The sequence below is a fragment of the Oncorhynchus clarkii genome, chromosome 16 (genome assembly GCF_045791955.1).
Source record: "Oncorhynchus clarkii lewisi isolate Uvic-CL-2024 chromosome 16, UVic_Ocla_1.0, whole genome shotgun sequence".
Taxonomy (NCBI): domain Eukaryota; kingdom Metazoa; phylum Chordata; class Actinopteri; order Salmoniformes; family Salmonidae; genus Oncorhynchus; species Oncorhynchus clarkii.
In genome coordinates, this window is record NC_092162.1 from 73,143,958 (window position 1) to 73,171,374 (window position 27,417).

The following is a 27,417-nucleotide window of genomic DNA, read 5'->3' on the forward strand; positions in this document are numbered from 1 at the left end:
CATCCCGATCCATCACTTAATTACTGCATCATCACGATCCATAACTTAATTACTGCATCATCACGATCCAACACCTAATTACGGCATCATCACGATCCATCACCTAATTACGGCATCATCACGATCCATCACCTAATTACGGCATCATCACGATTCATCACCTAATTACGGCATCATCACGATCCATCACCTAATTACGGCATCATCACGATCCATCACCTAATTACGGCATCATCACGATCCATCACTTAATTACTGTATCATCACGATCCATCACGTAATTACTGCATCATCACGATCCATCACGTAATTACTGCATCATCACGATCCATCACGTAATTACTGCATCATCACGATCCATCACGTAATTACTGCATCATCACGACCCATCACCTAATTACTGCATCATCACGACCCATCACGTAATTACTGCATCATCACGATCCATCACGTAATTACTGCATCATCACGACCCATCACCTAATTACTGCATCATCACGACCCATCACGTAATTACTGCATCATCACGATCCATCACTTAATTACTGCATCATCACGACCCATCACCTAATTACTGCATCATCACGATCCATCACTATTGACGATCACAAGCTATCTGCTAGTAGTGCCGTCATCATTAACAGTCATCAGTGTAAGTGGCTAGTTCTGTAGGTCTGTATGAATGTAGTCAGATGTAATATACTGTCTCTCTTTATAGTACTACAGTAACATTGAATTGAATGATATGCAAGGTAGAGGCGCAACAGGATAACGGTGTGCTCATCTCTCCGTCACCTTAGTCTCCTCCACACCGATGGAGGGTTCTACAGAGCAACAGTCTCGCTGGATGTCCCTTCCAGCCTTGCTCCCTCCTGAAGCCATGTTTAACTTTACTACAGAGATCACCTCTCTAGACTCTGTCCAGTACCACAGGGCTACGGCCAGTCCAGACTCGCTCCAGCACCACAGGGCTACGGACATTCCAGACTCGCTCCAGTATCACTGGGCTAAGGCCAGTCCAGACTCGCTCCAGTATCACTGGGCTACAGCCAGTCCAGACTCTCTCCAGTACCACAGGGCTACGGCCATTCCAGACTCGCTCCAGTATCACAGGGCAAAGGCCAGTCCAGACTCTGCTAAGGCCAGTCCAGACTTGCTCCAGTATCACTGGGCTAAGGCCAGTCCAGACTCGCTCCAGTACCACAGGGCTACGGCCATTCCAGACTCGCTCCAGTATCACAGGGCAAAGGCCAGTCCAGACTCGCTCCAGTATCACAGGGCTACGGCCAGTCCAGACTCGCTCCAGTATCACTGGGCTAAGGCCAGTCCAAACTCTGCTAAGGCCAGTCCAGACTCTGTTCAGTTCCACTGGGCTATGGCCAGTCCAGACTCGCTCCAGTATCACTGGGCTAAGGCCAGTCCAGACTCTGCTAAGGCCAGTCCAGACTCTGTCCAGTACCACAGGGCTAGGGCCAGTCTAGCCACAGACTTCCTGCACCAGCCGTACCACTCAGCTGAGTCTGACTTGGCCAGCCTGCCTTCCTGCATCTCCAGCAGCAGCCATAGTCGGTCTGCACCATCGTACGGACACAGCCCAGGTCAGTGGGGTATTTTAGATCTTCTGCCAGATGTACAGTGGGGAGAACAAGTATTTGATACACTGCCGATTTTGCAGGTTTTCCTATTTACAAAGCATGTAGAGGTCTGTCATTTGTATTGTAGGTACACTTCAACTGTGAGAGACGGAATCTAAAACAAAAATCCAGAAAATCACATTTGTATGATTTTTAAGTAATGCATTTGCATTTTATTGCATGACATAAGAATTTGAGACATCAGAAAAGCAGAACTTAATATTTGGTACAGAAACCTTTGTTTGCAATTACAGAGATCATACGTTTCCTGTAGTTCTTGACCAGGTTTGCACACACTGCAGCAGGGATTTTGGCCCACTCCTCCATACAGACCTTCTCCAGATCCTTCAGGTTTTGGGGCTGTCGCTGGGCAATACAGACTTTCAGCTCCCTCCCAAGATTTTCTATTGGGTTCAGGTCTGGAGACTGGATAGGCCACTCCAGGACCTTGAGATGCTTCTTACGGAGCCCCTCCTTAGTTGCCCTGGCTGTGTGTTTTGGGTCATTGTCATGCTGGAAGACCCAGCCACGACCCATCTTCAATGCTCTTACTGAGGGAAGGAGGTTGTTGGCCAAGATCTCGTGATACATGGCCCCATCCATCCTCCCTTCAATACGGTGCAGTTGTCCTGTCCCTTTTGCAGAAAAGCATCCACAAAGAATGATGTTTCCACCTCCATGCTTTGCGGTTGGGATGGTGTTCTTGGGGTTGTACTCATCCTTCTTCTTCTTCCAAACACGGCGAGTGGAGTTTAGACCAAAAAGCTTTATTTTTGTCTCATCAGACCATATGACCTTCTCCCATTCCTCCTCTGGATCATCCAGATGGTCATTGGCAAACTTCAGATGGGCTTGGACATGCACTGGCTTGAGCAGGGGGACCTTGCGTGCGCTGCAGGATTTTAATCTATGACGGCGTAGTGTGTTACTAATGGTTTTCTTTGAGACTGTGGTCCCAGCTCTCTTCAGGTCATTGACCAGGTCCTGCCGTGTAGTTTTGGGCTGATCCCTCACCTTCCTCATGATCATTGATGCCCCACGAGGTGAGCTCTTGCATGGAGCCCCAGACCGAGGGTGATTGACCGTCATCTTGAACTTCTTCCATTTTCTAATAATTGCGCCAACAGTTGTTGCCTTCTCACTAAGCTGTTTGCCTATTGTCTTGTAGCCCATCCCACCCTTGTGCAGGTCTACAATTTTATCCCTGATGTCCTTACACAGCTCTCTGGTCTTGGCCATTGTGGAGAGGTTGGAGTCTGTTTGATTGAGTGTGTGGACAGGTGTCTTTTGTACAGGTAACGGGTTCAAACAGGTGCATTTAATACAGGTAATGAGTGGAGAACAGGAGGGCTTCTTAAAGAAAAACTAACAGGTCTGTGAGAGACGGAATTCTGGTTGGTAGGTGATCAAATACTTATGTCATGCAATAAAATGCTAATTAATTACTTACAAATCATACAATGTGATTTTCTGGATTTTTGTTTTAGATTCCGTCTCTCACAGTTGAAGTGTACCTATGATAAAAATGACAGACCTCTACATGCTTTGTAAATAGGAAAACCTGCAAAATCGGCAGTGTATCAAATACTTGTTCTCCCCACTGTATATGGCTAGGACGTAATCAATTGAACACAATGGGTTTTTATTTACATTTTCTATATTTATACTTAACAACACTATTTTGTCTCAACTTAAACCTTAATCATTGAAGTCGAACTGAAGTTTCTCCTAATCAGACGAGCAACACTAGCAACTCAGAGACTCACAGCTTCTTGTGTGGTTGTGTTCTAGTTCACCAGGTGTACTCTTCATCCTCCCACGTCAACGGTAGTGTCCAGTGGTTGGAGCAAGGGGGTTCTGGAGGTCAGTCTCTCAGCTGCTCCTCTTCCTCCTGGTACAACAGCCCTTTCTCCACCACCACCACCACCTCCTCCTTCTCCTCCACAAACTCAATCTCGTCTCTGACCAACCCCAGGGCCGAGCACTACTCCCCAGGGCACGGCTGTCAGGAAATCCAGAGGCTTCAGGAGGCCTTGAAGGGGGAGAGGCTGAGTCCCAGTGAGGACGGAGGTAGCAGTAGTTTCCTGACTCTGAACCCTGCACAAGGGGATGGGTACCCGCACTCTGCCCAGGCCTACGGTCACCCCTTGGGCTTCTACAGCAACTCCTGGGTGTCAGGTCAGGACTACAGCCCCGCCTCGCTTTGCTCCTCCCCTGGTGCTGGCATGTATCCCTCCTACTGCTACTCCCCCAAACTACAAAACAAAATCAACCTCTCCCCTCCAGGTGAGGTGACAGCTGTCTCACTCTCACTCACTCTCTCTCTCTCTCTCGTTTTACACCAACATTGGACAAAAATACAAGAAATTAGCTTGCTTATGTAAACACAGCCTTAGAGGATGATTTGATGGTGTGGTTATGTCAGTTTCCATGTATCTCTCTCTCTCTCTCTCTCTCTCCATCTCTCTCTCTCTCTCTCTCTCTCTCCTCTCTCTCTCTCTCTCTCTCTCTCTCTCTCTCTCTCTCTCTCTCTCTCCGTCTCTCTCTCTCTCTCTCTCTCACTCACTCACTCACTCACTCACTCCCTCCCTGAAGTGAAGCGTGATCGATCATAATGACAGCTTTACCCTGAGACAAACACAACGTATAGATGAGAGCAGGGTGCACACGCAAACCTTCAGACAGCAAATGTATGCTTGAGGACTCTTCTAGACTTCACGGGTCAAAACTAACCTCCATCATAGATGAATTATAATGTTTGCTGCTATTAGACAGGTGAATTAAATATGAAAAGAAGTGGAGGGCTCTCAACCACAGTGAAAAGGAAAAGGTGCTCGTTCACTATTAAAATTTATAATTGAATTCAAAGTTTGGCATTTCGAATGTGGCAGCATGTGTAGATCTAACATGCTACTCTCCCTGCTCCTGTGCCTCTGCCAGATGCCCGTGAGTGTGTGAACTGTGGTGGGACCGCCACCCCTCTGTGGCGTCGTGATGGGACAGGACACTACCTCTGTAACGCCTGTGACCACAAGATGAACAGCCAGAACAGACCTCTCACCAGACCCAAGAAGAGGCTGGTACGTTATTCACTGACAGCTGTGAATTTACTTCTCAAATGTTCTTCTCAAAAGTACTTATTGAAGAAAGTAATACAATACAATCTATTCCATTCTATTCTATTCTATTCTCCTCTCCTCTCCTCTCCTCTCCTCTCCTCTCCTCTCCTATTCTCCTATCCTCTCCTCTCTTATTCTCCTCTCCTCTCCTATTCTCCTCTCCTATTCTCCAGTCCTATTCTCCACTTCTATTCTATTATTCTCATTCTCCTATTCTCCTCTCCCTCTCCCTCTCCCTCTCCCTCTCTTCTCCTCTCCTATTCTCCTCTCCTCTCCTATTCTCCTCTCCTCTCCTATTCTCCTATCCTCTCCTCTCCTCTCCTACTCTCCTCTCCTCTCCTCTCCTATTCTCCTCTCCTCTCCTATTCTCCTCTCCTATTCTCCAGTCCTATTCTCCACTCCTATTCTCCTATTCTCCTATTCTCCTATTCTCCTCTCCCTCTCCCTCTCCCTCTCCCTCTCCCTCTCCCCTCCCTCCTCTCCTCTCCTCTCCTCTCCTCTCCTCTCCTCTCCTCTCCTCTCCTCTCCTCTCCTCTCCTCTCCTCTCCTCTCCTCTCCCTCTCCCTCTCCCTCTCCCTCTCCCTCTCCCTCTCCCTCTCCCTCTCCCTCTCCCTCTCCCTCTCCCTCTCCCTCTCCCTCTCCCTCTCCCTCTCCTCCAGCTCCAGCTCCAGCTGTGATTTCCTAAGTTAACCACATGTCCATTCCTCTCCCCATGCAGATGGTCAGTAAGAGTGCAGGGACCCATTGCTCCAACTGTCAGACTAGCACCACCACGCTGTGGAGACGTAATGTCAGTGGAAAGACAGTCTGTAACGCATGTGGACTCTACTACAAACTACACAACGTAGGATCTGCTCTCTGAATAGTCTCACAGCTTCAAGGCTCATACATGCTTTTAACAAGTCATAAAGCATTATACTTGCATGGCTTCAAGTAAAGTGTTACTAAAATGCCTCCTGATGATATCTAGTTCTGTGATCCTCTTCTCCTCATTGGATCAATACACATAATTTCCTTTGCTGTAGGCCGATACATTTCATCCTGTCCGTTCCTTTAGTGGAGTAGTCATACTAATGCCACTATTCCTCCGTTCTCCTCCTCAGATCAACAGACCTCTGACCATGAAGAAGGAAGGTACTCAGACACGGAAACGTAAGGCCTCCATTATGAACAACAGGGCCAAGCAGAAGACAGGTGTGTTAGAGGCTGGGTCTCTACTCTGACCTCTCCCTGTCCAGACTCTAGTCTTCTGACATGCCCGACCACACACACTGAGGACTACTACACACACTGAGGACTACTACACACACTGAGGACTACTACACACTGAGGACTTCTACACACTGAGGACTACTACACACACTGAGGACTACTACACACTGAGGACTACTACACACTGAGGACTACTACACACACTGAGGACTACTACACACTGAGGACTACTACACACTGAGGACTACTACACACGGAGGACTACTACACACACTGAGGACTACTACACACTGAGGACTACTACACACTGAGGACTACTACACACACTGAGGACTACTACACACACTGAGGACTACTACACACACTGAGGACTACTACACACACTGAGGACTACTACACACACTGAGGACTACTACACACTGAGGACTACTACACACACTGAGGACTACTACACACACTGAGGACTACTACACACACTGAGGACTACTACACACTGAGGACTACTACACACACTGAGGACTACTACACACACTGAGGACTATTACACACTGAGGACTACTACACACTGAGGACTACTACACACACTGAGGACTACTACACACGGAGGACTACTACACACTGAGGACTACTACACACACTGAGGACTACTACACACTGAGGACTACTACACACTGAGGACTACTACACACTGAGGACTACTACACACGGAGGACTACTACACACTGAGGACTACTACACACACGGAGGACTACTACACACTGAGGAATACTACACACTGAGGACTACTACACACTGAGGACTACTACACACTGAGGACTACTACACACTGAGGACTACTACACACGGAGGACTACTACACACGGAGGACTACTACACACTGAGGACTACTACACACTGAGGACTACTACACACACTGAGGACTACTACACACACTGAGGACTACTACACACACTGAGGACTACTACACACACTGAGGACTACTACACACACTGAGGACTACTACACACACTGAGGACTACTACACACTGAGGACTACTACACACTGAGGACTACTACACACCGAGGACTACTACACACTGAGGACTACTACACACTGAGGACTACTACACACGGAGGACTACTACACACTGAGGACTACTACACACTGAGGACTACTACACACACTGAGGACTACTACACACACTGAGGACTACTACACACACTGAGGACTACTACACACACTGAGGACTACTACACACACTGAGGACTACTACACACACTGAGGACTACTACACACGGAGGACTACTACACACGGAGGACTACTACACACTGAGGACTACTACACACTGAGGACTACTACACACACTGAGGACTACTACACACACTGAGGACTACTACACACACTGAGGACTACTACACACACTGAGGACTACTACACACTGAGGACTACTACACACACTGAGGACTACTACACACGGAGGACTACTACACACTGAGGACTACTACACACACTGAGGACTACTACACACGGAGGACTACTACACACACTGAGGACTACTACACACACTGAGGACTACTACACACACTGAGGACTACTACACACACTGAGGACTACTACACACGGAGGACTACTACACACGGAGGACTACTACACACTGAGGACTACTACACACTGAGGACTACTACACACTGAGGACTACTACACACTGAGGACTACTACACACACTGAGGACTACTACACACACTGAGGACTACTACACACACTGAGGACTACTACACACTGAGGACTACTACACACTGAGGACTACTACACACACGGAGGACTACTACACACACTGAGGACTACTACACACACTGAGGACTACTACACACGGAGGACTACTACACACGGAGGACTTCTACACACTGAGGACTACTACACACACTGAGGACTACTACACACTGAGGACTACTACACACACTGAGGACTACTACACACTGAGGACTACTACACACTGAGGACTACTACACACAGAGGACTACTACACACTGAGGACTACTACACACACTGAGGACTACTACACACTGAGGACTACTACACACGGAGGACTACTACACACACTGAGGACTACTACACACTGAGGACTACTACACACGGAGGACTACTACACACGGAGGAAGACCTGAGGAGAATAGTTTGTAGGTGCTATACTGAGCCATGATGCCTTTAAAAGATAATATGTTATGCTGTTGTCAGGTAATGACTAATGAAGGATGATGTTTGTTTCTGTTTAATAATGACTTTTTGTAATCCTGACCTCTTCTTTCTTAATGATCACCTTCATCTGAATAAATACCTGTTAGAATACATGGTCTCTCTGTGAAGTTACTTTCAACTGTGAAACACATGCAGACTGAAACACTACACTGGGATTCATGTTCTAATGACCACGTTAAAATGTCTTAAAATCTGTGGATGACTTTAGACATTGTAGTTGGGTGGTTAGGCACCATTTTCATTAGAGTCTGTTCTATATTCATGTCTTTGTCTGAGAACAGCTTTGTTAAAGTTTCTCTGGCAAATTGTTTTATGCAAATTCAAAACAATTTATTTTTTTAACCCCTTTTTCTCCCCAATTTCGTGGTTTCCAATTGTTTAGTAGCTACTATCTTGTCTCATTGCTACAACTCCCGTATGGGGTCGGGAGAGACGAAGGTTGAAAGTCATGTGTCCTCCGATACACAACCCAACCAAGCCGCACTGCTTCTTAACACAGCGCGCATCCAACCCGGAAGCCAGCCGCACCAATGTGTCGGAGGCTACACCGTGCACCTGGCACCCTTGGTTAGCGCGCACTGCGCCCGGCCCGCCACAGGAGTCGCTGGTGCGCGATGAGACAAGGACATCCCTACCGACCAAGCCCTCCCTAACCCGGACGACGCTAGGCCAATTGTGCGTCGCCCCACGGACCTCCCGGTCGCGGCCGGTTACGACAGAGCCTGGGCGCGAACCCAGGGACTCTGATGGCACAGCTGGCGCTGCAGTACAGCGCCCTTAACCACTGCGCCACCCGGGAGGCCCAATTCTAAACTTTTCATACTGCTAGGATATGATCAAAACCACCTAGATAATAATAATAATAATAATAATACAATTATTAATTAATAATAGTAATACCTTTGTCAGAATGCTGTTCATTGACTACAGCTCAGCGTTCAACACCATAGTGCCCACGAAGCTCATCACTAAGCTAAGGACCCTGGGACTAGACACCTCCCTCTGCAACTGGATCCTGGACTTCCTGAAGAGCAGCCCCCAGGCGGTGAGGGTAGGCAACATCACCGCCTCCATGCTGATCCTCAACACGGGGGCGACCCACAGGGGTGTGCGCTTAGTCCCCTGCTGTACTCGCATTAGTCCAACACCATCAAGTTTGCTGACGACACGACGGTGGTAGGCCTTATCACCGGCGACAACGACTCAGCCTACAGGGAGGAGGTCAGGGACCTGACAGTGTGATGCCGGAACAACAACCTCTCCCTCAAATGTCAGTAAGACCAAGGAGCTGATCATGGACTACAGGAAACAAGAACGCCCTCATCCACATCGACGGGAAACAAGAACGCCCTCATCCACATCGACGGGGAACAAGAACGCCCTCATCCACACCGACGGGGAACAAGAACGCCCTCATCCACACCGACGGGGAACAAGAACGCCCTCATCCACACCGACGGGAGACAAGAACGCCCTCATCCACACCGACGGGAGACAAGAACGCCCTCATCCACACCGACGGGAGACAAGAACGCCCTCATCCACACCGACGGGAGACAAGAACTCCCTCATCCACACCGACAGGGCGGCAGTGGAGCGGGTCTAGAGCTTGAAGTTCCTCTGGGTGAAAATCACTAAGGACTTAAAATGGTCCACGCACAGTCATGAAAAAGGTGTGACAGATCCTTTTCCTCCTCAGGAGGTTGAGAATGTTTGGCCCTCACATCCTCAAAACGTTTCTACAGCTGCACCATTGAGAGCATCTTGACTGGCTGCATCACCCTTTGGTATGGTAACAGCACCTCCCTCGATCGCATGGCGCAACAGAGGGTGGTGAGGACAGCCCAGTACATCACTGGGGCCCAGCTCCCTGCCATCCAGGACCTCTATATCAGAGGGTAGTGAGGACAGCCCAGTACATCACTGGGGCCCAGCTCCCTGCCATCCAGAACCTCTATATCAGAGGGTGGTGAGGACAGCCCAGTACATCACTGGGGCCCAGCTCCCTGCCATCCAGGACCTCTATATCAGAGGGTAGTGAGGACAGCCCAGTACATCACTGGGGCCCAGCTCCCTGCCATCCAGGACCTCTATATCAGAGGGTGGTGAGGACAGCCCAGTACATCACTGGGGCCCAGCTCCCTGCCATCCAGGACCTCTATATCAGAGGGTGGTGAGGACAGCCCAGTACATCACTGGGGCCCAGCTCCCTGCCATCCAGGACCTCTATATCAGAGGGTGGTGAGGACAGCCCAGTACATCACTGGGGCCCAGCTCCCTGCCATCCAGGACCTCTATATCAGAGGGTGGTGAGGACAGCCCAGTACATCACTGGGGCCCAGCTCCCTGCCATCCAGAACCTCTATATCAGAGGGTGGTGAGGACAGCCCAGTACATCACTGGGGCCCAGCTCCCTGCCATCCAGAACCTCTATATCAGAGGGTAGTGAGGACAGCCCAGTACATCACTGGGGCCCAGCTCTCTGCCATCCAGAACCTCTATATCAGATGGTGGTGAGGACAGCCCAGTACATCACTGGGGCCCAGCTCCCTGTCATCCAGGACCTCTATATCAGAGGGTAGTGAAAGGAAAGGCCCGGAAAATCGTTAAAGATTTCAGCCACCCAAGATATAGAATGTTCTCTCTGTTTCCGTACGGCAAGAGGTACTGGAGCAGCAAGTTTGACATCGACAGGCTCCTGAACAGCTTCTATCCCCATAAGACTGATAAATAGTTAACGAAATGGCTACACAGACTATTTTGACCTCTATGTACACCTATAGGACTCCACACACACACACACACACACACACACACACACACACACACACACACACACACACACACACACACAATCTTCATTGAAGCTGCTGCTACCTTGTTTATTATACATCCTGATGCCTAGTCCCCTTCTCCCTATATATATCTACCTCCATCACTCCAGTATCCCTGTCCCCTTCTCCCTATATATATCTACCTCCATCACTCCTCCTATACATATCTACCTCCATCACTCCAGTATCCCTGTCCCCTTCTCCCTATATATATCTACCTCCATCACTCCTCCTATACATATCTACCTCCATCACTCCAGTATCCCTGTCCCCTTCTCCCTATATATATCTACCTCCATCACTCCTCCTATACATATCTACCTCCATCACTCCAGTATCCCTGTCCCCTTCTTCCTATACAGTGCCTTGCGAAAGTATTCGGCCCCCTTGAACTTTGCGACCTTTTGCCACATTTCAGGCTTCAAACATAAAGATATAAAACTGTATTTTTTTGTGAAGAATCAACAACAAGTGGGACACAATCATGAAGTGGAACGACATTTATTGGATATTTCAAACTTTTTTAACAAATCAAAAACGGAAAAATTGGGCGTGCAAAATTATTCAGCCCCTTCACTTTCAGTGCAGCAAACTCTCTCCAGAAGTTCAGTGAGGATCTCTGAATGATCCAATGTTGACCTAAATGACTAATGATGATAAATACAATCCACCTGTGTGTAATCAAGTCTCCGCATAAATGCACCTGCACTGTGATAGTCTCAGAGGTCCGTTAAAAGCGCAGAGAGCATCATGAAGAACAAGGAACACACCAGGCAGGTCCGAGATACTGTTGTGAAGAAGTTTAAAGCCGGATTTGGATACAAAAAGATTTCCCAAGCTTTAAACATCCCAAGGAGCACTGTGCAAGCGATAATATTGAAATGGAAGGAGTATCAGACCACTGCAAATCTACCAAGACCTGGCCGTCCCTCTAAACTTTCAGCTCATACACGGAGAAGACTGATCAGAGATGCAGCCAAGAGGCCCATGATCACTCTGGATGGACTGTAGAGATCTACAGCTGAGGTGGGAGACTCTGTTCATAGGACAACAATCAGTCGTATATTGCACAAATCTGGCCTTTATGGAAGAGTGGCAAGAAGAAAGCCATTTCTTAAAGATATCCATAAAAAGTGTCGTTTAAAGTTTGCCACAAGCCACCTGTGAGACACACCAAACATGTGGAAGAAGGTGCTCTGGTCAGATGAAACCAAAATTGAACTTTTTGGCAACAATGCAAAACGTTATGTTTGGCGTGAAAGCAACACAGCTGAACACACCATCCCCACTGTCAAACATGGTGGTGGCAGCATCATGGTTTGGGCCTGCTTTTCTTCAGCAGGGACAGGGAAGATGGTTAAAATTGATGGGAAGATGGATGGAGCCAAATACAGGACCATTCTGGAAGAAAACCTGATGGAGTCTGCAAAAGACCTGAGACTGGGATGGAGATTTGTCTTCCAACAAGACAATGATCCAAAACATAAAGCAAAATCTACAATGGAATGGTTCAAAAATAAACATATCCAGGTGTTAGAATGGCCAAGTCAAAGTCCAGACCTGAATCCAATCGAGAATCTGTTGAAAGAACTGAAAACTGCTGTTCACAAATGCTCTCCATCCAACCTCACTGAGCTCGAGCTGTTTTGCAAGGAGGAATGGGAAAAAATGTCAGTCTCTCGATGTGCAAAATGTTCTTTATGTTTGAAGCCTGAAATGTGGCAAAAGGTCGCAAAGTTCAAGGGGGCCAAATACTTTCGCAAGGCACTGTATATATCCACCTCCATCACTCCTCCTATACATATCTACCTCCATCACTCCAGTATCCCTGTCCCTCTCCCTATACATATCTACCTCCATCACTCCTCCTATACATATCTACCTCCTTCACTCCAGTATCCCTGTCACCTTCCCCCAATACATATCTACCTCCATCACTCCAGTATCCCTGTCTCCTTCCCCCTATATATATCTACCTCCATCACTCCAGTATCCCTGTCTTCTTCTCCCTATACATATCTACCTCCATCACTCCAGTATCCCTGTCTCCTTCCCCCTATACATATCTACCTCCATCACTCCAGTATCCCTGTCTCCTTACCCCTATACATATCTACCTCCATCACTCTAGTATCCCTGTACATTGTTAATATGGTACTGACCCTGTATATAGTATAGTTTCTTACTTTCTCGCATTCTGCTTATTTCTTATTTTTATTTCTTGTGTGTTTCTGTTCTACCTTACGTGATTTTTAGTGCTACATTTGATATTGATTGCTGCATTGTTGGGTTTAGAGTTGGAAAGAAAGGCATTTCACTGTACTTGTGCACTTGACATTAAAACTTGAACCTTAGAATTAAGAATTAGAATTCTAGAATTAGAATACTAGAATGAACATGAACCTTCTTATTATGGGATGAAGGTCAGCCATATTGGTCAGGGAGTTGGTCAACCATGGTTTGCCAGTGCTGTGATCAGTGGCGATTTTAGCATGTACACCTTGGTGGGGCAAACTCCCCAAATATTTGGGGGATGCATGCCAGCAAAGCCACTACACAACAAAGCAAAACACAACACTAAACAATACATTAATTGCACTATAACGGTGACGAACGGTGCCCACAAACTGTTAGGGCCTACATAAAGCTGTCCCACAACCTTACCACTGTTCACCTGGCTATCAGCGGAGTATTGTCTGACAGTGAAACAGTTCATTCAGCCTCATTTAGTACCCTTTTAAAAACATAGCTGATATGGCTGACTTGCTTAAACAAATGTGGTTTCTACTGAAAATTGAGATGTACAAACTATGGCATAAGGGTGCGATGAGTGGATAAGAGGCAATCCATCATTTCGATTAAGACAATGAGTGAGCTAGGACAGACATTGTCAATGTAAACATTCGTTCAGCACTTTTGAAATGTACAGTGACAGAATTTAGAACATGGGCTGTTCTTACAGTGTTCTCCCTGTACACCAAGTCAGAACTGCAGGATAAGTAAAGTGGGCAAATAAGTTCGACAATGAAAGCTCTTACAATATTCAATGAGAACGTTTCTCTAAAACAGACTATAGGCTACATGTGCACCACCAAGTCAGAACAGTAGGCTAAGTTATGAGGGGAAAAGGGAACAAATTATTAGTGTGAGGCACACTAACAGCTTACTGCACAACATACACTTAGTACTACTTTCTTAGCTACAGTAAACATATCTCCCAGGCATATTACATAATTTCTGCAGCAGCAAATAATACATTTTTTGACTCACCTTGTTGTGCTGTGCTCACTTGAACAGGAAAGGTGGAGATCCTTCGCTACTTGACAACTATCGACTCATATCAAAATTGTCTGTACTGTCAAAAGGTACTGGAGTCCTTAGTTAGTAGGCAGTTAAAGGTCTACTTCCAAGAAAACAACATCTTAAATGGAATGCAATCAGGTTTTAGGTCTGGCCACAGCACTGTTTCAGCAACATTGAAGGTTTTAAATAACATCCACTGTGCTCTTGATAAGAAGTTACATTGTGTTGTCTGTCTTTATTGATTTGTCGAAGGCTTTTGACACCGTGGACCATGCTGTGTTAGTGCAAAGGTTAAAATGTAGTGGAATTACTGGTCATGCTCTAGATTGGTTTATAAATTACCTATCAAATCGTACACAATGTGTAATGGCAGATGGTTGTAAATCTGAGTCCATAGAGGTGTGCTCAGGTGTTCCGCAAGGTTCTATTTTGGGCCCACTGTTGTTCATTTTGTATATCAACAACATTGGGGATCTTATTGAAACAGCGGATGTTCATTTTTATGCAGATGATACTGTTCTATACAGAATCTGTATGATTTAAAGCTGGTTCTAAATTCAGGTTAAACAAAATGCATGGTATTGTCAAATGCCAGGCATGTTACTAATCATGTCATTGCTACATTGTCTGGACATACTATAGAGCAAGTTCAAGTATACACATATTTGGGTGTGTGGGTTGATGATATGCTGAGTTTCACTGTGCATGTAGAGAGCTTGATGAGGAAGCTCAAACTGAGAATAGGTTTTTATTACCGGCATAAGGCTTGTTTTTCTTTTGAGGTCAGGAAGGAGCTGGTACGATGTACATTACTGTCGGTTTTAGATTTTAGTGATGTTATATACATGCAGGCCTCAACCACTACCCTGAGAGCACTTGATTCAGTGTATCATGCAGCTCTCAGGTTCATTACAAATCAGAAACGTCTAACCCATCATTGTGATCTCTACAGCGCTGTTGGCTGGTCGTCATTGACCTTGCGTAGGCTTAAACACTGGTATACACTGATTTATAAGGCCATATTGTAGGCTTAAACACTGGTATACACTGATTTATAAGGCCATATTGTAGGTTTAAACACTGGTATACACTGATTTATAAGGCCATATTGTAGGCTTAAACACTGGTATACACTGATTTATAAGGCCATATTGTAGGCTTAAACACTGGTAGACACTGATTTATAAGGCCATATTGTAGGCTTAAACACTGGTATACACTGATTTATAAGGCCATATTGTAGGCTTAAACACTGGTATACACTGATTTATAAGGCCATATTGTAGGCTTAAACACTGGTATACACTGATTTATAAGGCCATATTGGGTAAAATGCCATTTTATCTCAGTTCTTTTTTTAGTCAGGTCGGTATATAAATATAAATGACGGTCCCATTCTGATTTGCTTCTAACAGTACCAAAAATGTTAAATGTTTTTTTCGTACTGTATGTGTGTTTATAGTTTTGTTTAATGTTGTGTTGGTGTATGTACGTTGTTTTGTCTGAAACGTTGTTCCCCCTGCTGCTATTGGATCAGGTCTCCCGTGGAAAAGAGATGTTATCTCAATGAGAAATAACCTGTAGAAATAAAGGTCCAATAAAAACAAAAGGAAGTCTGTCATTCTGTGGATTTATGGTTCAAGACAACTGGGCGGTCAAACAGGGTCGACTCATTATGGCGTCAGGGGTCGGAGGTGAAGAAAGAGGCCTGAGTTCTCGACTTGCAATTCCAAGTTGGATGACTGTTCAAAATGTATTTTCCGAGTCGGATAAAAAAATAATTTCAGAGTTCCCAGTTGTCTTGAACTCACTGAAGTCTGAGATTTCCCACTATCAACCACACTGTCAGGTCAGACAGGGTTCTGTGTAAATTCCAACAACCACACTGTCAGGTCAGACAGGGTTCTGTGTAAATACCAACAACCACACTGTCAGGTCAGACAGGGTTCTGTGTAAATACCAACAACCACACTGTCAGGTCAGACAGGGTTCTGTGTAAATACCAACAACCACACTGTCAGGTCAGACAGGGTTCTGTGTAAATACCAACAACCACACTGTCAGGTCAGACAGGGTTCTGTGTAAATACCAACAACCACACTGTCAGGTCAGACAGGGTTCTGTGTAAATACCAACAACCACACTGTCAGGTCAGACAGGGTTCTGTGTAAATACCAACAACCACACTGTCAGGTCAGACAGGGTTCTGTGTAAATACCAACAACCACACTGTCAGGTCAGACAGGGTTCTGTGTAAATACCAACAACCACACTGTCAGGTCAGACAGGGTTCTGTGTAAATACCAACAACCACACTGTCAGGTCAGACAGGGTTCTGTGTAAATACCAACAACCACACTGTCAGGTCAGACAGGGTTCTGTGTAAATACCAACAACCACACTGTCAGGTCAGACAGGGTTCTGTGTAAATACCAACAACCACACTATCAGGTCAAATAGGGTAGGGCAGGGTTAGGTCAGGTCAAATCAGGTTGGGTAGGGTTAAGTCAGATTATTATAAAAGTGGATGGGATATTCTGACTCAAGTATTAGCAGAATTCAAGTGGAATCACCTAGCCATCTTTTTAGTTCTGTAGACTAATGCCCTCCCTCTCCTTGGCATGATTAGTGGTACAATGGTGCATGTTTCAGTATGAAACTGCAGAATTGTTGTTTACTAATATGGGATGTAGTGTTCATCATCACTTTTGGATCCAGTGGTTCCCATGATGTGCATGAACAGTTAGAGTACTAGGATTAGGTGGATACAGGTCTGGACAGTGGTAGTTCTATTCTGTTAGGCCTTGCCCTGTCAATTCTTCCTCAGTAGGACCTACAGTACAGTACAGTACAGTAGTGTTGTTAGCATCTCAATTAGCCTACCAGCTAACAGGAAGTGCTAGGAAGCCAGTCCCGGGAAAACTCTGGAGGACCTAACAGAGACCAGGCGAGAGTCAAGAAGGGAGAGGAGTGGAACCATCATCTTCATAACTTCAACAACCCCCCCCCCCCCCTTCTCCCTCTCTCCCTCCATCAGTCACACTTTCAAGGTTGACCACAGCTCTCCCCAGGCTGTGCTTGGAGCCCCATTGTGCAATGCAGGAGGCTTATGGTTTTCCGGACCCGTTGAAGGTTGGTGGTGATGGCATGTGCTTTTCAGCATGGCGAGCTTCCTCTGTTACAGACAAACAGGTTAATCTGGTGTGTTCGTGCGTGTGTGTTGGGCAGACAGTTCTGCGCTGGGGAAACGGCAGTGAATGACATGGAGAGATTAGTAACCACAGGGCTAGTCCAGTAGGTTCACAGGCCCATCCGTTGGTGCCCTGGAGTCCTCACCTTCCGCTCCCCCCCCCCCCTCTCTCACTCCCACCCCCCCCTCTTGCTCTCCCACCCCTCGTACTCTCAATAACACCTAAACTAAACCCCTCTTTTCCTCTCAACACTCCTCACTGTAGCCAACTGAAACACAATTCACCTACTGCATCCTGTGCAGTCCAACTGTTGGTTGTAAGACCTTTATTCATTTTGAGGACAAAAGGACTTGTTTCAAAAAGTGAAGACGGTCATGGAGAACAAAAGACGGAAAAAAACGTTCTAGGATTTGTTGTTGTTGTTGTTGTTGTTGTTGTTGTTGCTCTACTTCAGATAATTCAAAGTAGTTAACATTTAATGTAGTTAGAATTAGAAAACTAACTCCAGGTACTTTATACCGTAAGTATTTAGTCTCCTTTATTATAACGTCATTATAATAGTAGAGATAAATTCATACTAAAACGATCTAACCCTGTGCTACATCTAACCCAATGCTACATCTAACCCCGTGCTACATCTAACCCAATGCTACATCTAACCCAATGCTACGTCTAACCCAATGCTACATCTAACCCCGTGCTACATCTAACCCCGTGCTACATCTAACCCCGTGCTACATCTAACCCCGTGCTACGTCTAACCCAATGTTACATCTAACCCCATGCTACATCTAACCCCGTGCTACATCTAACCCCGTGCTACGTCTAACCCAATGTTACATCTAACCCCATGCTACATCTAACCCCGTGCTACATCTAACCCCATGCTACATCTAACCCCGTGCTACGTCTAACCCCATGCTACATCTAACCCCGTGCTACATCTAACCCCGTGCTACATCTAACCCCGTGCTACGTCTAACCCATGCTAGTTGTCTTAGATGTCTCGTATTGTAACAACAACCTCAAATGTTTACTTTGTACAAACTCCATTCAAACCAGCAGCATCAGAGATCTGTATATAATGGTAAGATGTCTCCAACCTAACAATGGGAGTTGTTTTCCCAAAGGCAGGAAGGCAGGCGACAGTACTACAATGCCAAAATAGGCCCATAGAAACACATTGGGTTTATTCTCGACAGATTTTTGCGAGAGTAAAACCTCTCGCTTCGCCCCATCGCAGCAAGCAATGATTGTGGTCTTAGCCGACGTCATTGGTTTGCGCCCTGCTCTGGGCATGTGCGAGGTTGTTGGCACTCCACTTTGCACGGTTGTCACAAGTTACCGCCAAACCTGGATTGCTGATGCTATGTAATGGCCAATGAGAGGCTTTGAAACAACTGGTCGGCCATATTGGCACTCCCCAGAAGAAGTGGTCCTCCATAGGAATGGATGGAATTCTACAGTATTTCAATTACTTTTTTCAAGAACAAAATTACATGTATTTAAGTATTTTTTGTTGTTCTAGTGGAGACAATAACAGAACTTTCAAAAAGTCCTACTTTAAGGTTGTTTTTATATATCCCCTCCCCCCAAAATAAATAAAATTGGCTCACATATTAAAATTTAAAAGTATTATTTTAAGATGTTTGTGATAGAATAAGCGTGGCAATAATAAATGTAGACATTAATACATGCATTTCTATAACTTCTAAACAATGTTCTACAGTGGTGCGTGGCTTCAAAACAGCACCACCTGTTCGGTCATCTAGTGCAAACATAAATCCTTGTTTACCACAGCCACAAAGTTGAAATTGGCTATATTGTAAAAATGAAAACACGAGTTAGATTTATTTTTGTCTTAATTTGATTATGGTTAGGCATAGGAATAGGTGTGTGGTTAAGGTTAGCGTTAAGGTTAGGTTAAAAATTACATTTTAAGAAGACAATTAGTAGAAATAGGCGGGGTTTATGACTTTGTGACTGTGGTATCTAGTGACGACTACTTGCGCTCGGAAGGAGGGCTAGATAACTCAAAACATTACTGTAAGGGAAGTACTGTAGTACTGTACCTTGGTTGTTCAGTTGATTGGCTATGTCCTCTCCTTTACTTCTGTCTATTCTTCCTCTCCTACTCCTCTCCTGCAGGTTGCATGAATTAATGAATGAATGAATTTATTTAATTGTTATTTTCGTGTCAAATTGTCAATTGGGAGCCCATCCTTTACAATATTAATTGACACATAAACAAACATTACAATAATTACATCCCTAGAGCAGTACAATAATACACACACATACATACTGTATATATACACACATACATACTGTATATATACACACATACATACTGTATATACACACACATACATACTGTATATATACACACATACATACTGTATATATACACACATACATACTGTATATATACACACATACATACTGTATATATACACACATACATACTGTATATATACACACATACATACTGTATATATACACACATACATACTATATATATACACACATACATACTGTATATATACACACATACATACTGTATATATACACACATACATACTGTATATATACACACATACATACTGTATATATACACACATACATACTGTATATATACACACATACATACTGTATATATACACACATACATACTGTATATATATACACACATACATACTATATATATATACACATACATACTGTATATATACACACATACATACTATATATATACACATACATACTGTATATATACACACATACATACTGTATATACACACACATACATACTGTATATATACACACATACATACTGTATATACACACACATACATACTGTATATACACACATACATACTGTATATATACACACATACATACTGTATATACACACATACATACTGTATATATACACACATACATACTGTATATATACACACATGCATACTGTATATACACACACATACATACTGTATATACACACACATACATACTGTATATATACACACATACATACTATATATATATACACACATACATACTGTATATATACACACATACATACTGTATATATACACACATACATACTATATATATATACACACATACATACTATATATATATACACAAGTACATACATAGACACTGTATATATACACATACATACATACATGAATACTGTACATACAGTTGAAGTCAGAAGTTTGCATTCACTTAGGTTGGAGTCATTAAAACTAGTTTTTCAACCACTCCACAAATTTCTTGTTAGCAAACTATAGTTTTGGCAAGTCGGTTCGGTCGGTCTACTTTGTGCATGACACAAGGAATTTTTCCAACAATTGTTTACAGAAAGATTATTTTACTTATAATTAACTGTATCACAATTCCAGTGGGTCAGAAGTTTACATACACTAAGTTGACTGTGCCTTTAAACAGCTTGGAAAATTCCAGAAAATTATGTCATGGCTTTAGAAGCTTCTGATAGGCTAATTGACATCATTTGAGTCAATTGGAGGTGTACCTGTGGATGTATTTCAAGGCCTACCTTCAAACTCGGTGCCTATTTGCTTGACATCATGGGAAAATCAAAAGAAATCAGCCAAGACCTCAGAAAAAAATTGTAGACCTCCACAAGTCTGGTTCATCCTTGGGAGCAATTTCCAAATGCCTGAAGGTACCACGTTTATCTGTACAAACAGTAGTACGCAAGTATAAACACCATGGGACCACGCAGCCGTCATACCGCTCAGGAAGGAGACGCGTTCTGTCTCCTAGAGATGAACGTACTTTGGTGTGAAAAGTGCAAATCAATCCCAGACCAACAGCAAAGGACCTTGTGAAGATGCTGGAGGAAACAGGTACAAAAGTATCTATATTCACAGTAAAACGAGTCCTATATCGACATAACCTGAAAGGCCGCTCAGCAAGGAAGAAACCACTGCTCCAAAACCACCATAAAAAAGCCAGACTACGGTTTACAACTTTACATGGGGACAAAGATTGTACTTTTTGTCCTCTGATCTGATGAAACAAAAATGGAACTGTTTGGCCATAATGACCATCGTTATATTTTGAGGAAAAAGGGGGAGGCTTGCAAGCCGAAGAACACCATCCCAACCGTGAAGCACGGGGGTGGCAGCATCATGTTGTGGGGTGCTTTGCTGCAGGAAGGACTGGTGCACTTCACAAAATAGATGGCATCATGAAGAGGAGAATTACGTGAATATATTGAAGCAACATCTCAAGACATCAGTCAGGAAGTTAAAGCTTGGTCGCAAATGGGTCTTCCAAATGGACAATGACCCCAAACATACTTCCAAATGTGTGGCAAAATGGCTTAAGGACAACAAAGTCAAGGTATTGGAGTGGCCATCACAAAGCCCTGACCTCAATCCCATAGAAAATGTGTGGACAGAACTGAAAAAGCGTGTGCGAGCAAGGAGGCCTTCAAACCTGACTCAGTTACACCAGCTTTGTCAGGAGGAATGGGCCAAAATTCACCCACCTTATTGTGGGAAGCTTGTGGAAGGCTACCCAAAATGTTTGACACGAGTTAAACAATTTAAAGGCAATGCTTCCAAATACCAATTGAGTGTATGTAAACTTCTGACCCACTGGGAATGTGATGAAAGAAATAAAAGCTGAAATAAATCATTCTCTCTACTATTATTCTGACATTTCACATTCTTAAAATAAAGTGGTGATCCTAACTGACCTAAGACAGGAAATTTTTACTAGGATTAAATGTCAGGAATTGTGAAAAATTGAGTTCAAATGTATTTGGCTAAGGTGTATGTAAACTTCTGACTTCAACTGTATATATATATAAACAGTGCCTTCGGAAAGTATTCAGACCCCTTGACTTTTTCCACATTTTGTTACATTACAGCCTTACTCTAAAATGTATTTAATTGTTTTTTTTCCCTCATCAATCTACTCATAATTCATAATGACAAAGCAAAAATACGTTTAGAAATCTTTGCAAATTTATTACAAATAAATAACAGAAATACCTTATTTACACAAGTATTCAGACCCTTTGCTATGAGAGTTGAAATTGAGCTCAGGTTGTAACATAACAATGTGTGGAAAAAGTCAAGGGGTCTGAATACTTTCCAAAAGCCCTGTTTAAGAATGGAACAAGTACACAAAGTGAATACAGGTCAGTGAATGTGTCCTGTTGGTATGAATTTCAGTGGTTGGATATAATACATGTGGACAGAATGGCTGTGAGACGGAGAGACTGTTGCTGTACTCCCAGGTAAGGCCCTTCCTTCTAGATACATGTGGACAGAATGGTTGTGAGACAGAGAGACTGTTGCTGTACTCCCAGGTAAGACCCTTCCTTCTAGATACATGTTGACAGAATGGTTGTGAGACAGAGAGACTGTTGCTGTACTCCCAGGTAAGACCCTTCCTTCTAGATACATGTTGACAGAATGGTTGTGAGACAGAGAGACTGTTGCTGTACTCCCAGGTAAGGCCCTTCCTTCTAGATACATGTTGACAGAATGGTTGTGAGACAGAGAGACTGTTGCTGTACTCCCAGGTAAGGCCCTTCCTTCTAGATACATGTTGACAGAATGGTTGTGAGACAGAGAGACTGTTGCTGTACTCCCAGGTAAGGCCCTTCCTTCTAGATACATGTGGACAGAATGGCTGTGAGACAGACAGACTGTTGCTGTACTCCCAGGTAAGGCCCTTCCTTCTAGATACATGTGGACAGAATGGCTGTGAGACGGAGAGACTGTTGCTGTACTCCCAGGTAAGACCCTTCCTTCTAGATACATGTTGACAGAATGGTTGTGAGACAGAGAGACTGTAAGGCCCTTCCTTCTAGATACATGTTGACAGAATGGTTGTGAGACAGAGAGACTGTTGCTGTACTCCCAGGTAAGGCCCTTCCTTCTAGATACATGTGGACAGAATGGCTGTGAGACAGACAGACTGTTGCTGTACTCCCAGGTAAGGCCCTTCCTTCTAGATACATGTGGACAGAATGGCTGTGAGACGGAGAGACTGTTGCTGTACTCCCAGGTAAGACCCTTCCTTCTAGATACATGTTGACAGAATGGTTGTGAGACAGACAGACTGTTGCTGTACTCCCAGGTAAGGCCCTTCCTTCTAGATACATGTGGACAGAATGGCTGTGAGACGGAGAGACTGTTGCTGTACTCCCAGGTAAGGCCCTTCCTTCTAGATACATGTTGACAGAATGGCTGTGAGACGGAGAGACTGTTGCTGTACTCCCAGGTAAGGCCCTTCCTTCTAGATACATGTTGACAGAATGGTTGTGAGACAGAGAGACTGTTGCTGTACTCCCAGGTAAGGCCCTTCCTTCTAGATACATGTGGACAGAATGGTTGTGAGACAGAGAGACTGTTGCTGTACTCCCAAGTAAGGCCCTTCCTTCTAGATACATGTTGACAGAATGGTTGTGAGACAGAGAGACTGTTGCTGTACTCCCAGGTAAGACCCTTCCTTCTAGATACATGTTGACAGAATGGTTGTGAGACAGAGAGACTGTTGCTGTACTCCCAGGTAAGGCCCTTCCTTCTAGATACATGTTGACAGAATGGTTGTGAGACAGAGAGACTGTTGCTGTACTCCCAGGTAAGGCCCTTCCTTCTAGATACATGTTGACAGAATGGTTGTGAGACAGAGAGACTGTTGCTGTACTCCCAGGTAAGGCCCTTCCTTCTAGATACATGTGGACAGAATGGCTGTGAGACAGACAGACTGTTGCTGTACTCCCAGGTAAGGCCCTTCCTTCTAGATACATGTGGACAGAATGGCTGTGAGACGGAGAGACTGTTGCTGTACTCCCAGGTAAGACCCTTCCTTCTAGATACATGTTGACAGAATGGTTGTGAGACAGAGAGACTGTAAGGCCCTTCCTTCTAGATACATGTTGACAGAATGGTTGTGAGACAGAGAGACTGTTGCTGTACTCCCAGGTAAGGCCCTTCCTTCTAGATACATGTGGACAGAATGGCTGTGAGACAGACAGACTGTTGCTGTACTCCCAGGTAAGGCCCTTCCTTCTAGATACATGTGGACAGAATGGCTGTGAGACGGAGAGACTGTTGCTGTACTCCCAGGTAAGACCCTTCCTTCTAGATACATGTTGACAGAATGGTTGTGAGACAGACAGACTGTTGCTGTACTCCCAGGTAAGGCCCTTCCTTCTAGATACATGTGGACAGAATGGCTGTGAGACGGAGAGACTGTTGCTGTACTCCCAGGTAAGGCCCTTCCTTCTAGATACATGTTGACAGAATGGCTGTGAGACGGAGAGACTGTTGCTGTACTCCCAGGTAAGGCCCTTCCTTCTAGATACATGTTGACAGAATGGTTGTGAGACAGAGAGACTGTTGCTGTACTCCCAGGTAAGGCCCTTCCTTCTAGATACATGTGGACAGAATGGTTGTGAGACAGAGAGACTGTTGCTGTACTCCCAGGTAAGGCCCTTCCTTCTAGATACATGTTGACAGAATGGTTGTGAGACAGAGAGACTGTTGCTGTACTCCCAAGTAAGGCCCTTCCTTCTAGATGCATGTGGACAGAATGGTTTTGAGACAGAGAGACTGTTGCTGTACTCCCAGGTAAGACCCTTGCTTCCGGTCCCGCTGGAGGTCACAGTCTTCAGTGAGGCAGCTTGAAGCAGATGTGTGTCACCATCCAGGCCCTTGTCGCAGCATGCGACATGGACTGATAGGGAGATGATAATACATACGGGTGGGTACATGCTGTATCCCTCATCACCAAAGTCTTGTTAGCATTTACCGCACATGTTGCTGAACAATTCAACCCATTTTTTTGTGTCAATGATATATGTGGAAATTCACATCCAATATTCAGTTCATAAGCACATCTAACATCCTCCTTGTCAATGTAATTGTACTCAGTGTGAAGGCAAAACTGATCCTAAATCAGTACTCCTACTCAGATTCTTTGTGAAATGGGCCCTGGCCTGTCAGCAATGCCACTCCACCTGAAGACCAACGATAACATGAATAAGAATAAGCTTAGTCAGTAACTTAGATAACAAGGCAGTTTAACCCACTGTTCCCCAGTATGCCGTCATTGTAAATTAAGAATTTATTCTAAACCGACTTGCCTAGTTTCAATGAAGGTTATATATAAATAAATAAAAAACGTTATTTTGTATGTAATACTTAAAAAGGCCAGTAGGTGTCGTCTTAGGATCACAAATTAAGTGAAGTATTTTGAAAAACAACAGTTTTTCTGTGTGTCAGTACAGGTGTGTTGAGAGATATATAACTATCGTGTTGTTTGATGATGTGAATATAACACCAACGTTATACATTAACTTGGTTTTATTGTTGTATATAAAAAATAGGTGGAGAAAGGAAAGGCAAAACTAAACAAAATAAAAACATTATATTAATATATAAAAATAGAATAAAACCTTCCATCCATTGTCCTGTTTGTTAAAACCCTTTTTTCAGGGTAAGGGCTAGGGTTACAGTAAGGATTACAGTAAGGGTTACAGTAAGGATTACAGTAAGGGTTACAGTAAGGGTTACAGTAAGGATTACAGTAAGGGTTACAGTAAGGGTTACAGTAAGGGTTACAGTAAGGGTTACAGTAAGGATTACAGTAAGGGTTACAGTAAGGGTTACAGTAAGGGTTACAGTAAGGGTTACAGTAAGGGTTACAGTAAGAGCTAGGGTTACAATAAGGGCTAGGGTTACAGTAAGGGTTAGGGTTACAGTAAGGGCTAGGGTTACAGTATGGGTTAGGGTTACAGTAAGGGTTAGGGTTACAGTAAGGGCTAGGGTTACAGTAAGGGTTAGGGTTACAGTAAGGGCTAGGGTTACAGTAAGGGCTAAGGTTACAGTAAGGGTTAGGGTTACAGTAAGGGTTAGGGATACAGTAAGGGCTAGGGTTACAGTAAGGGTTAGGGTTACAGTAAGGGCTAGGGTTACAGTAAGGGCTAAGGTTACAGTAAGGGTTAGGGTTACAGTAAGGGCTAGGGTTACAGTAAGGGTTACAGTAAGGGCTGGGGTTACAGTAAGGGTTAGGGTTACAGTAAGGGTTAGGGTTACAGTAAGGGCTAGGGTTACAGTAAGGGTTAGGGTTACAGTAAGGGTTACATTATGAGCTAGGGTTACAGTAAGGGCTAGGGTTACAGTAAGGTCTATGGTTACAGTAAGGATTACAGTAAAGGTTGGGGTTACAGTAAGGGTTAGGGTTACAGTAAGGGTTAGGGTTACAGTAAGGGTTAGGGTTACAGTAAGGATTACAGTAAGGGTTAGGGTTAGTGTAAGGGTTAGTGTAAGGGTTAGGGTTAGTGTAAGGGTTAGGTTAAGGGTTAGGGTTAGGGTTAGGGTAAGGGTAAGGGTAAGGGTTAGGGTTACAGTAAGGGTTAGGGTTACAGTAAGGGTTAGGGTTACAGTAAGGATTACAGTAAGGGTTAGGTTAAGGGTTAGTGTAAGGGTTAGGGTTACAGTAAGGGTTAGGGTTACAGTAAGGGTTAGGGTTACAGTAAGGATTACAGTAAGGGTTAGGTTAAGGGTTAGTGTAAGGGTTAGGGTTAGGTTAAGGGTTAGGGTTAGGGTAAGGGTTAGTGTAAGGGTTAGGGTTAGTGTAAGGGTTAGGGTTAGGGTTAGGGTTAGTGTAAGGGTAAGGGTTAGGGTTAGGGTTAGGGTAAGGGCAAGGGTTAGGTTAAGGGTTAGGGTTAGGGTAAGGGCAAGGGTTAGGGTTAGGGATAGTTAGTTGAAATGTTGTTGACAGTTATTGAACATCTAAGGAACATCTACAAATCATCTACATGGGACTATCCAAGTACCTTGTTTACTCCATGTGTAACTCTGTGTTGTCTGTTCACACTGCTATGCCTT

The 27,417-nt window shown here is 44.5% G+C and overlaps 1 protein-coding gene across 1 annotated transcript; it reads left to right on the forward strand.

The window, feature by feature from the left end:
• Positions 1–814: 814 nt before the first annotated feature.
• LOC139367391 (endothelial transcription factor GATA-2-like) lies at positions 815–9,808 on the forward strand. The gene is made up of 6 exons (XM_071105586.1): positions 815–1,598; positions 3,426–3,920; positions 4,575–4,714; positions 5,472–5,597; positions 5,857–5,963; positions 9,478–9,808. Exons 1-6 carry the CDS (start codon positions 815–817, stop codon positions 9,806–9,808), a joined length of 1,983 nt encoding a protein of 660 aa, XP_070961687.1.
• The last annotated feature ends 17,609 nt before the right edge of the window (positions 9,809–27,417 follow it).